At 47.0% G+C, this 11,205-nt stretch overlaps 1 protein-coding gene across 4 annotated transcripts; it reads left to right on the plus strand.

The window, feature by feature from the left end:
* Window positions 1–1,426: 1,426 nt before the first annotated feature.
* Window positions 1,427–9,675, plus strand: RPUSD3 (RNA pseudouridine synthase D3). 4 transcript variants are annotated; one of them, XM_081528143.1, is made up of 9 exons: window positions 1,427–1,569; window positions 1,836–2,008; window positions 2,868–2,912; window positions 3,035–3,134; window positions 4,181–4,288; window positions 4,369–4,453; window positions 4,681–4,804; window positions 8,370–8,509; window positions 9,267–9,675. In XM_081528143.1, exons 7-9 carry the CDS (start codon window positions 4,717–4,719, stop codon window positions 9,456–9,458), a joined length of 420 nt encoding a protein of 139 aa, XP_081384269.1. In that variant the 5' UTR covers window positions 1,427–1,569; window positions 1,836–2,008; window positions 2,868–2,912; window positions 3,035–3,134; window positions 4,181–4,288; window positions 4,369–4,453; window positions 4,681–4,716; the 3' UTR covers window positions 9,459–9,675. The 4 variants fall into 4 exon arrangements, with proteins under 4 accessions (XP_081384269.1, XP_081384266.1, XP_081384267.1 ...); XM_081528140.1 differs by having other exon boundaries at window positions 1,427–1,542; window positions 1,869–2,008; XM_081528141.1 differs by lacking the exon at window positions 2,868–2,912 and having other exon boundaries at window positions 1,427–1,542; window positions 1,869–2,008.
* The last annotated feature ends 1,530 nt before the right edge of the window (window positions 9,676–11,205 follow it).

An 11,205-nucleotide genomic window follows, 5' to 3' on the forward strand; every position in this document is an offset into this window, starting at 1 on the left:
GCTTAAGCCTCAAGCAGGGCCAGAGGCCAGTCCAAGTCGGGGAATGGCCCTTCCTGGGGCCAAGCTGGGCCAGTGGCGGAGAGGTCTGCTGGCGGCAAAGTAGGTTGTGTCCTGTCCCTCCGTCGGAGATCTTTCAGAAGAGAGGTTCTAAAATACCATGGGGCCTTTTGACACAGCACACTTATGTCTGAGCCCCAAACAAGATAAAATCACTTGCATCCTTGCCAAATTTCTTGCCAGTCCTGTCTGAATTTGTGCAGATTTATTTAAAAATTGACTATTTAGGAACTTCCCCAGCAGTCCAGTGGTTAAAAGACTCCACATTTCCACTGCAGTGGGGTGTGTTTGATCCCTGCTCAGGGAACTAAGATCCTTTATGCTGTAGTGCTAAAGGAAAAAGAAAAAAGAAAACTTCTTGAACTGAATAAAAACAAAACAACACATCAACTTAAAAATTATTTTTAAAAATTGACTACTTAAATCTTTGAATTAAAAAAATTAAGTTTCTTGAGGTATAATTTACATACAATAAAACCTACCCTTTTAAGGTATTTAGTTCAGTAAGTTTTTGGCAGATTTATACAGATATGTAATCACTGTACACCAAAAAGTTCCCTTATGCCCATTTTTAGTAGGTTCTCATTCCCTCACCCACTCCAGCCTTTGTCATTGTCGACCACTGACTTTTTCAAAAGGTCATGTAACTAAAATCAGTCTTTTAAAATCTTTTACTTCTATTTATTTTTATTATTTAAATTCAGTCTTTTATATTTTGGCTTAGTTTTTTTGTTGTTGTTTTGGCTGCGTGCCATGGCATGAGGAATCTTAGTTGCCTCTTTGTTAATATGTTTCCAGTTCACAGATGCCAAGTCATAGCATAGAGTTAGCATTCAAAAAATGTTGAATGGATGAATTTATGTCCTTATGCATCTAATCACAGGACAATTTGTTTACAGTTTTGAGATTTATTTTTACCTTTATAAATAATGCTGTAGTGAACCTGTTTCTGCCTTTGGCGTTTTTTTCTCCCTTTTGGATTATGCACCAGGCTGTATTCTTTGAAGCAGGTTCTCTGGATAAACGAATACAGAGTTTGTTTTTTCCAATTTGCCTTACAAAATTGTGCACAGTGGTGTTTGTTTGTTTGTTTGTTTTTAAGTCAGAAGACTCCAAAGAATTGCAATAATGAGCAGAAAATCTGGCTTTGTCCTAAACCGGTCCTCTGACCTGCAGTAAATACCTCCTCGGCTCTGTGCTTCGGTTTCCTGAAAATCACAGACTGTGAACTTCTGCATCTCCTTCCTGGGTAAAAGCAAAGCTCCCCCTTCTCACCACTCGAAGCCTCGGTACTCCGATTGACAGTCAATCTGACCAATCAGCGTGCTGCAGGAGATCCCGGGGCAGCCCTTCCGGACACAAGCGCACTGTCTTCGCTCCGGAGATGGGTGGCTGTCGGGTTTTGGGTCAGGCCTGGGGTGGCTGGCAGCGCGGTCTGGGGATCCGAGCAACGCCCACAGCCGCAGGCTTTGGCACCAAGGCCCGGTGATTACACAACCTCCGCCCCGCTTTGTGTAGAAGGGAGACTGGGGCTGGGGGGAGGGTGTGTGCGGGATCTGGAGTTAGGTAAATATGGGTTCTAATCCATCTCTGCTGTGTGACCGTAAACTAGTCGCCGACCTCTCTGAGCCTCAGTTCTCTCTTCTGTACATTGGGGCCAATCGAACCTGAGATTTCGGGAAGCTCAACCCAGGCTTCCTGAAGCATTGATAAAAAAAACCGCAGAGGTTTGGGAAGATGTGTGTAGAGATAAGAATGGGCGGCACCTCCGAAAGCAGTGATTCCCCTTTTGTTTACCTAACCTTTTCCAGGCATCAGCTGCAACGTCGAAGTGCCAGCAAACGGTCGGAGCCCCTGACTAACCAGCCTTTCCCAGGACTGCTGAGACCAGAGACCTTCAGTCGGGAAGAGCTGGTCGATGTATTGAGGACGGCTGTGGTGGACTGGAAAGGTGAGGGGTGGGAGGGACAGGAGCCGAGAGACCCGGAAGGGGAGGAGTCTTCACCCGAACCTTCTGAGGATCTGGTTCGGTACCCTACTAAAACCTATGGGGTCAAATCCTGGTTCTCCTTCTCACGAACCTCACTAGCTGGGACCAGCCACATACTCTCTCTGCCTCAGCATCATGGGATACAGCTGTGGGGAGGGAGAGTGTAAATAACCAGAGAGTTTTGCACTAGTAGGCTCTCAGAAAAGTGTTAATATATTGAGGGACAAAATGGGCTTTGGAGTCATATCTAGCTCTGTAATCAGCTTGCTGTGTGGGTTTAGGAAAATAACAATGTCTCTGTGCCAGGGACTTACGAATTTTCTCAGCTATTTTTTGAGCATAGGCTGTGTTCCAGGCACTGCTCTAGAACATGGCTGTCTAGTGCTGAACAATATAAATATGGTTCTTGCCTTCAGGGAGCCAACATTTCAGTGGAAGAAATGATTAACCAGAAAATAAATGAAAAAAAGTACTTACTAGTGATCAGTACTGTTAATAAAACAGCGATGGTAAGGATCTGCAAGAAGGGAGCAGACATCAGATTGGAGACTCGGGCCTTTTTGTGATGATCACATTTGAGCCATGATGATATAAGGAGCAAGCCACATGAAAATCTGAGACATGGAAAGCAACAAGTGCAAAGGTCCTGAGGTTGAGGCAGCAAACTGAGCATATGCAAGGTTCAGAAAGAAGTTCATTTCTGGGTGTGGTTGATAACTCCTGTATGAGAGTTGTACTGGGACCACATGATAATACGAACTGAGAAAGTCTTTGTAAACTGCTTTTGCTGTTGCTGACGTTTATGTATTATATGTTTCAGGACCTCTGGTGACATTGAACAAGCCACAGGGTCTGCCAGTGACAGGTATGGGCAGGGAAAAGAGATGTAGTCAAAGGGGTTTTGATGTGTCTGAGAGCAGAAAATATCGAAGAGAAGGAAGGTTGCCTCTGAGAGCAACTTGTACCCTTCCTTTTTTTTTCCCCTAGGAAAACCAGGAGAGCTGACGTTGCTGTCAGTGCTGCCAGAACTGAGCCGGTCCCTGGGGCTCGGGGAGCAGGAGCTCCAGGTTGTCCGAGCGTCTGGGAAGTAAGTGGTGGAGGCGATAGGAAGGTAGGAAGATAAGCATCTATTTGGGATGGCGGCAGAGCTACTTAGGAATAAACAGACATTTTCCACTGGCTACTTTGGGATCACAGAGATAGGAAACAATGAAAAAGAGGAGGAAGTAGACAGATCTGGGTTCAAATCCTTATGCACAAACTGATCTTAGGTGTCACTGAGCCTTAGTTTCTTTAATCATAAAACAGAACTCATAACATCTGTGCTCAGTGTATAGTCACTTCTCCAGTCCAGTATTCATAGCCAGCATTGTTAACTGATCTGTGATATTCTTTCTTCTAATAGCCATCGCTAGAGATGGTGCTTGAGATGAGATGTTTCTGCAATTCCACAAACTCCAAGGGATCTTCCCAACCCAGAAATCGAACCCGGATCTCTGACATTGCGGACAGATTCTTTACCATCTGAGCCACCAGGGAAGCCCATTTAATGCTAATATATATGAAATTCGGAGAAGGACATGGCAACCCACTCTAGTATTCTTGCCTAGAGAATCCCGTGGACAGAGGAGCCTGGTGGGCTGCTGTCCATGGGGTCGCACAGAGTCGGACATGACTGAAGTGACTCAGCATGCATGCATGCATTGGAAAGGAAATGGCAACTCACTCCAGTATTCTTGCCTAGAGAATCCCGTGGACAGAGGAGCCTGGTGGGCTGCCATCGGTGGGGTCACACAGAGTCGGACATGACTGAAGCGACTTCGCAGCAGCAGCAGCATATATGAAATTCCTAATAGAGTGCCTACTGGTAGACAGTCAGCAGTTGGTGGTAATTGTTATGATGTTTGGCTCTGAGCTCCCTGGGAGCCAGAGCAAAATGAGAAACATGTTTAAGCTGTGTACTCTTATTATCAAACATGGGGAAGACTTATTGTTTCTCAGGAGGAGGTCTGTGTTGTAGTCAAGATGTTACTCTTTGGCCTTAAGCAGGTCTGTGTTTCTTCCTCAAGGTCTCCTTTTTTTGCGGGTGATCCCAGGGGATTTTAATTTCTGTGATTTGTCTCCTTTCTCCAGGGAGGCCTCTGGGCTTGTGCTCCTCTCCAGTTGTCCCCAGACAGCAAGCCGCCTCCAGAAGTTCTTCATTCACTCACAGAGATCCAGGAGACCCACAGCCACCTACTGGTGAGAAGGGCTGGGAGGCTCCAGGGCAGCAGGGAGGTCCCAGCAAACAACTCTGTGACCTCCTCCTGCCTCTTTCTCAGTGCTGTCACTGATGGGATCCCAGTTACTTCTGAAGGGAAGATCCAAGCAGCTCTGAAACTGGAACACATTGATGGGGTCAATCTCGTGAGTCAGGGCCTGGGTGGGGAAGAGGGGACCCTCAGACGTATTACCCCTGAAGAAGAGTCAAGGGTATAGATATGGGGTGGCTGGCCCTTCAGTCTCCTAAAACAGGTGAGTGACCACTGCCTATACTGTGGCCCTTGTCCTGGGTCTGGTGGGAACAGGGAGGGTTTGGGGGCAGCTCCCAGGTGTGTGTGAAGCTTGTTCACTCTTGGGGGCTGACACCACAGGTTGTTCCAGTGCAGTCCCCATCCCGAAAGGACATCATGGAAGGTGTCAAGAGGACCCTTAGCTACTTCCGTGTGGTTGCCACGGGCTCTGGCTGTGCCCTGGTCCAGCTGCAGCCACTGACAGGTGGGTCTGGAGCCCCAGCCAGACTTAACAAACTGTATTTGGTTGGGGAGGCAGGGAATGGGAGGAAGGTGGTAGTTTCAGTGCCAGCCTGGGGAGTCTTTGATGGACTGTAGGATGTATGTGACCAGCTCCACCTGGAGAGAGCAGTGCTTCTCCTGTCAGTCTGACGGTCACCCCTTTGCAACTCACCTATTTTTTTTTTTTTACTGCTCTCAGCAATCTTCTCTTTACCTTTGATGTTCTCTAGTTTCACTGTGATGAATCCAGGTGTGTGGGTTTAGTTTTATTTCTCAGGCTTCAGTGTTCTCTGAATCTGAAGATTAACCTGTTTAATCCATCCTGAAAAGTTCTTCAAATGTTGTGTTTCTTGCATCCTCCCTTTTGAATGCCTGATAGCGTCTGAGTTTCTCGTTCACTTACTATGTCTCAACTTTTCTTCCACATTTTTCACGTCTTTATCTTTGCTGCATTCTGGGTAATCTTCAGACATACCTTCCAGCTGAGTAATTTTCTCTTCAGTTGGATCTAACCTGCCAGTTTAACCTACCCATTGATTGTATTGTTTACGTCTACAAATTCAAGTTGGTTGTTTTACAAACACAGATGGCTTTTAAAAAAATAAGGCATTTTTTTGTCTTTTAATTTGCATAATGCTTTTAACAAAAATTGCCTCCCCCCCAAATTTTAAAACATTTATTTACAATCTTTGGTCTTCAAAAGTTGTGAGTGTTCCTATCTAACAGTCAAGCAGCCAGGGCTGTCCATAAGCAGGTAGCTCTGTTACAGACCAGCCCATATTCTCTCTGCTGAGGTGTGGGCCCTGGCAGGACTGCACCCAGCAAGGGAGCAGTGCCTTCCTCCAGTCCACACAAAGGCACAAGTCAGCCTGAAAATCGTGACTCAGTCCTGCCAACTGCAAGGTAAATGAACTCTTAGAATACTTCTAGACTTATTGCCTGCATTTTTTTTAAGATTTATTTATTTTTAGTTTTTGGCTGTGGTGGGTCTTTGTTGCTGCACGTGGGCTTCTCCTGTTGCACAGAGTGAGGCCTTCTCTTTGTTGTGGTGGTCGAATTTCTCATTACAGTGGCTTCTCGTTGCAGGGCACGGGCTCTAGTTGCAGCTCAGTAGTTGTGGCACATGGGCTTAGTTGCTCTGCCGCGTGTGGGATCTTCCCTGACCAGGAACCTGTGTCCATTGCATTGCAAGACAGATTTTTAACCACTGGACCACCAGGGAAGCCCTTGCCTGCATTTTTTAACCAATGTTTTGCTCATTCTTTTTAAATCAGCTTTTTTTTTTTTTTTTGGCTGTATGGCATGGCTTGAGGGATAGTTCCCTGACCAGGGATTAAACCTGGGCCCACAGAAATGGAAGAGCAGAGTCCTAACCACTGGATCACCAGGGAACTCCCAAAGTCCTAACATTTTTGTCTAGACTGCAATAAAACTAATGAGAACAGTATTCAAACCCAATAAAGCATGATGCTAAAATCTCAGATCTCAAAGGATATTCAAGTTATTACATATCTAACCACCTTTACTGCGCATACTGTGGACCACCACCCTGCCTTTCTGATTTAAAGTTTTGTCTGCTCACTGATTGCTGTGGTTCATCCTGTGGTTTTATTTTTCACACCAGTAAGTAAAGGTGACCAACAGTCACTGACTCAAGTTTTTCCAAGAATTAAATGACCTGGTCAGTCTTCAGATTGTTTTGTGCCTTCTCTTGCTGATCTGTCAGCTTTTTCTTTACCTATAAATCCCAAATGGCCAAGAACACACATCCACTGAAGGTCCACGCTCTGGGCAAGCCTCTTGGTTGATCAGCTCCTTCCCTGTGCTTGTCCATCCATTCTCCTAGCCTTGAACCCAATTAGCGATAGCATCTGTTTTTTTCTCTCATTACTTGTTCTTGTTTGTCTTTACTCATTTAAAGCACACCTATATGGTGTTTCTATAATTCTTTTGTCTTGAGATCCTAAGGGTCTAATTCTGTTGTGAATTCTGCAGACTTGCTCCCCTTGGTGGAATGTCTCCTTATTGCTCTGTGGTTTGGGTTGTGCTGGGTCTTCATCTGTGGAAATCCTTTACTGCCTCATTGGCGGTGGGGACTTGAGAGGTTCTGCCTTGCTTCTGCTGAGTGAGCTCACATCACTGCTTTAGGACCTAGAGATTAACACCTCAGTTGGAAGTTCACAGATCACTCAAGTGGTATTAGAACCCCAAGCCTGTGTGAGAGCAGCTTATCATCTTCATTCCCCTCATCCATACCTACAGGGCTCATCTGCCTTCCTTGGTGGCTGGCTTTTTCTCCTAGTCCACCCTTGCACGACTTCATTTGGGCACCACAACCTCATCCTTGGCCCCTTGTCACTACTTAAACTCAAGCCTTTTGGCCCCAAGATTGGAAATACCCCTAGAAGAGGTGAAATGTTGACTCTCTTGTGCTCTGGATTTGTTTTCTTTTTGTATTTTCATCCAGGGGACTTTACTTTCCCCAGAGTCCAGCTGTGTACTTAAAAGGATGATTGTTACAGTTTTCCAGTGTTTCTAGGTGGTTAATAAAAGATGGGTTTTTAGATTATCCACCCCACCATATTGCCAGACATGAAAGTAGACGGTACAGCTCCTGGGTTTGAATCCCAGTCTATGGTGGGCTGGTTACTTCTTGAGCTGTGGTTTTCCTGTCTATAAGGTGGAATGATGCTACGTCTCACATTATAGAGTTTTCAGGAGTATTAATAAGTTTACATATGTGAACCATTTCATACCCATTAAGTTTCCCCAAAACAAGTTCAAGTTGGTGTCACCCAAAAGAGCAGTTTAATGACTCATGTAACTTAGAAGTTCACACTTGTGCACGCTCTGGGGCCCACCAGCCACAACTAATGAGCCCCTGTGCTGCAACTATTGAAGCCCTCGCCCCTTCAAGCCAGCAAGTCACAACTACCAAGCCTGCGTGCTGCAGCTCCTGAAAGCCTGCACACCCTAGAGCCCGTGCTCCACAACAGAAGCCACTGCAATGAGAAGCCCATACACCGCAGCTAGAGAGTAGCCCCCACTCTCCACAACTAGAGAAAGCCCACGTGCTGCAATGAAGAGCCAGTGCAGCCAAAACAAAATAGTTCGGGCTTGGCTGCATCCAGGCTTGGAGGACGTCATCAGAAAGCCGTTTCTCCCTCTTTTTCCACCTCCTGCGTGCTGGCTTCTTCCTCCCGTACGAGCAGCAGCTGTCCCCCATGGAGGCAGAGAAGCAGGTGCTCTAGCAGCTCCAGGCTCACTCCACAGCAGGAAAGAGTGCTCTCTTCAATCCTAGAAGCATCACAAAAAATTCAGGGTTGCATCTCTTCATGGATGAGTCCTGCAAGGCTGGTGGCTTGACAGCTCTGCCTGCCCCGACCTCGCTCCAGAGGCTGGGGTAGTAGTCTCCACCTCACTGAAACCACACCATCTGAGAATGGGGGTGGCACTGCCCCAGAGCAAGAGGGGTGGGGCGCGGCAGTACTGGGTGGCACAGAATGAACTGCTTGCCTGCCATCTGTCCCATCTCTCCTGTCTTCTAGTGTTTCCCAGCCAGCTACAGGCACACATGGCACTGCAGCTCTGCCCTGTGCTTGGGGATCACACATACTCTGCCCGCGTGGGCACTGTCCTTGGCCAGCGCTTTCTTCTGCCAGTCAAGAGCACCAAGCCCCAAAGACAGGTACCCAAGGCCACCTGCCTGCGGCCTTCTGGGGTGGGCTGGGGCTTGTGGGGGTGGAGGGATGGATAGCATCTCCAGACATCAGCTATGCAACTTGGGCTTCCAAAGCTACCAGTAGCCCTGTCTTGCTGTGTGGCCCTAAGTGACATCTCTTATGGGTCTCTTCTGTTCAATAAGGAAATCAAGCCAGCCAATTTCTAAAGGTCCTTCTAAGTGTGCCATTCTGTAACGGGTGTAAGAGGTTGTGTGTGTGTATTCTGGTAACACTATCTGCTTTAACAGAAAAACCTCAAGTACCAGAGTATTAACACAATTTCCTTCTGCGTGAAGTCCAGTTAATGGGATGGGGTAGGGGCAGGCTTTGCTCCAAACAGTCCCTTGGGGGGCCCCTGGCTGCTGCTATCTGGTCAGCAGAGGAGACAGGGCAGGTTCATGGGGGGTGGTTTCTCTGGCCAGGTCAGGAAGTGGGACGCATACTCAACACTCCTGTTGCACTGAGTGGGGCTCAGTCACGGCCTCCCCAACCTGCAGGAGGGGCTGGGGAATGCAGTTTAGCGAAATGCCTAGGAAGCTGATTTGGTGACCCCTAGCTGGTCTATGCTGTAGTGTGAGTGTGTGTGTGAGTGTGAAGGTATTGACGTGTGCAGAGGCATGCAGAACACGGATGCAGAGGCAGCACAAAGTATTTGCCTCGCTCCTGTTTCGCTGAGCGCTGCTTGGAACTCACCTGGCTGCTGACACGTCTCTCCGCCCCCAGGTCCTGGATGAAGCCCTCCTCGGCCACCTCTGCCTGACCCCCTCCCAGGCTGCCCAGTTGCCCCTGCACCTCCATTTGCACTGTCTTCACCTCCCAGGCGCCAGGCCCAGGGACCCACCCGTTGAGCTTCTGGCTCCTCTGCCCTCTTATTTCTCCAGGACCCTGCAGTGCCTGGGGCTCCACTACCAGTAGTCCTGCTGGAAAGCGGTTGGGGTGGGAGGCAAATGGGCTGCGGTCAGGCCCAAGAAGAGTGTGGTCAGTGCTCAGCATGCAGTCAGGCCACCGTGTAAGATGCTGGGTGCTCTAGTGGGATAGACCTGAGATTGCATCCTAAGGCCATTTGCTGTGTGGTATTAGGCAAATGACCTCACCTCTCTGGGCTTGAAATAATAAAAGTACCTACCTCACAGGATCGTTTTCAGGATTTGCTGAGAAAGAAAATGTTTATCATGGACTGTGCTTTCTGCCGAGTTCAATGTGTGGTCTTTATGTTTGGCTGTTTCTGGCCCAATTCTAGCTGAGAGAAAATGTTAGAGTTTTTTTTTTAATTTGTGCTAAAATACACTTGGTAGACTTTACCATCTTCACTATTTTTAAGTGTATAGTTCAGTGGCATTAAGTACATTCACACAGTGGTGCAACCATCTTCTGCATCTAACTCCAGAACTTTCTCATCCACCCAAACTGAAATTCTGTTCTCATTAAACACCAACTGCCCATTCCCTACCCATCTCAGCCCCAGTAGCCACTGTTCTCTGTCTCCAGGAATCTGAGTACTCATTTAGATGTTAGATCTTTTACTTTAAAAAACCATGTAACATATCAAACATACAGAGTGCATAAAACATCTCTGATTTAAAGAATAACTGTAAGGTGACACTCATAACCACCACTTGGCACAAAACAGAAGCATCCTTCTCCTTAGAACATAGCCGTTCTCAACTCTGGTCCCATATTAGAACCCCCTACCCTGCCCCCTCAGAAAGCTTTAAAAAAAATCCCCATACCTCCCCTGACTACACCTCTAAGATACTTTTACCAGTCTGGGATGGAGACATCTTTTTTAAAAGCTCCAGAATGGGCACTATTGTATAGTCACAGTTGGAAATTACTCCCCCGACTTGAGAGAAATCTTTACTTGTCTGTTTTTTTAAAGTGTTACCACATATACATGCATCCCTAAACAATGTATTTTGTTTTGCTTGTTTCTCAAACTCCTGTGGAATGGAACTGTGCTGTATATATCCTTTTGTGGCTTGTTCTCGCTACACTCTGGGAAGTGCATCCATTGTGTGGCAGGAGTTGGAATGCTGGGGCTTGCAGTCTATTCACCCAACGTTAATGGACACTTAGGTCGTTGGTTGTGACCATAGTGCTGCTGTGGGTCCGCCTGTCTGCGTTTTCTCATTCAGCTGTGTCATAATTTCTGGCTCAGAGTGTATTTATCTTGATTTGATTAGTGTGTTAGTTTCCTAGGGCCACTGCAATGAATTACCACAACCTGGGGACTTCCCTGGAGGTCCAGTGGTTAAGACACCACACTTCCATGGCACAGGGGATGGGTTCGATTCTTGGTTGGGGAACTAAGATCCCATGTGCCACACGGCACGGCCAAAAAATAGGAAAAAAAATTTTTTACCATAACCCGAATGGTTTAAAATAGCACAAAATGGATTCTTTCCATTTGGAGGCCAGAAGTCCAAAACCAAGGTGTTGACAGGGCTGTGCACTACCCAAAGGCTCTATGGGAGAATCTTTCCTTACCTCTTCCAGCTTCTGGTGGCTCAAGCACCCTCTGACTTGTGGCCGCATCACATCAACCTCTGCCTCTGTCTCCACACGGCCTCCTCCTCGACTGTCTTCTCTTCAGTCTCTTGTAAGGACACTTGTTATTGGATTGAGGCCCCATCTGGACGATCTCATCTCAAAATCTGTAACT

Source organism: Giraffa tippelskirchi, chromosome 9 (genome assembly GCF_054371585.1).
Source record: "Giraffa tippelskirchi isolate mGirTip1 chromosome 9, T2T-mGirTip1v1.2.pri, whole genome shotgun sequence".
Lineage (NCBI taxonomy): Eukaryota > Metazoa > Chordata > Mammalia > Artiodactyla > Giraffidae > Giraffa > Giraffa tippelskirchi.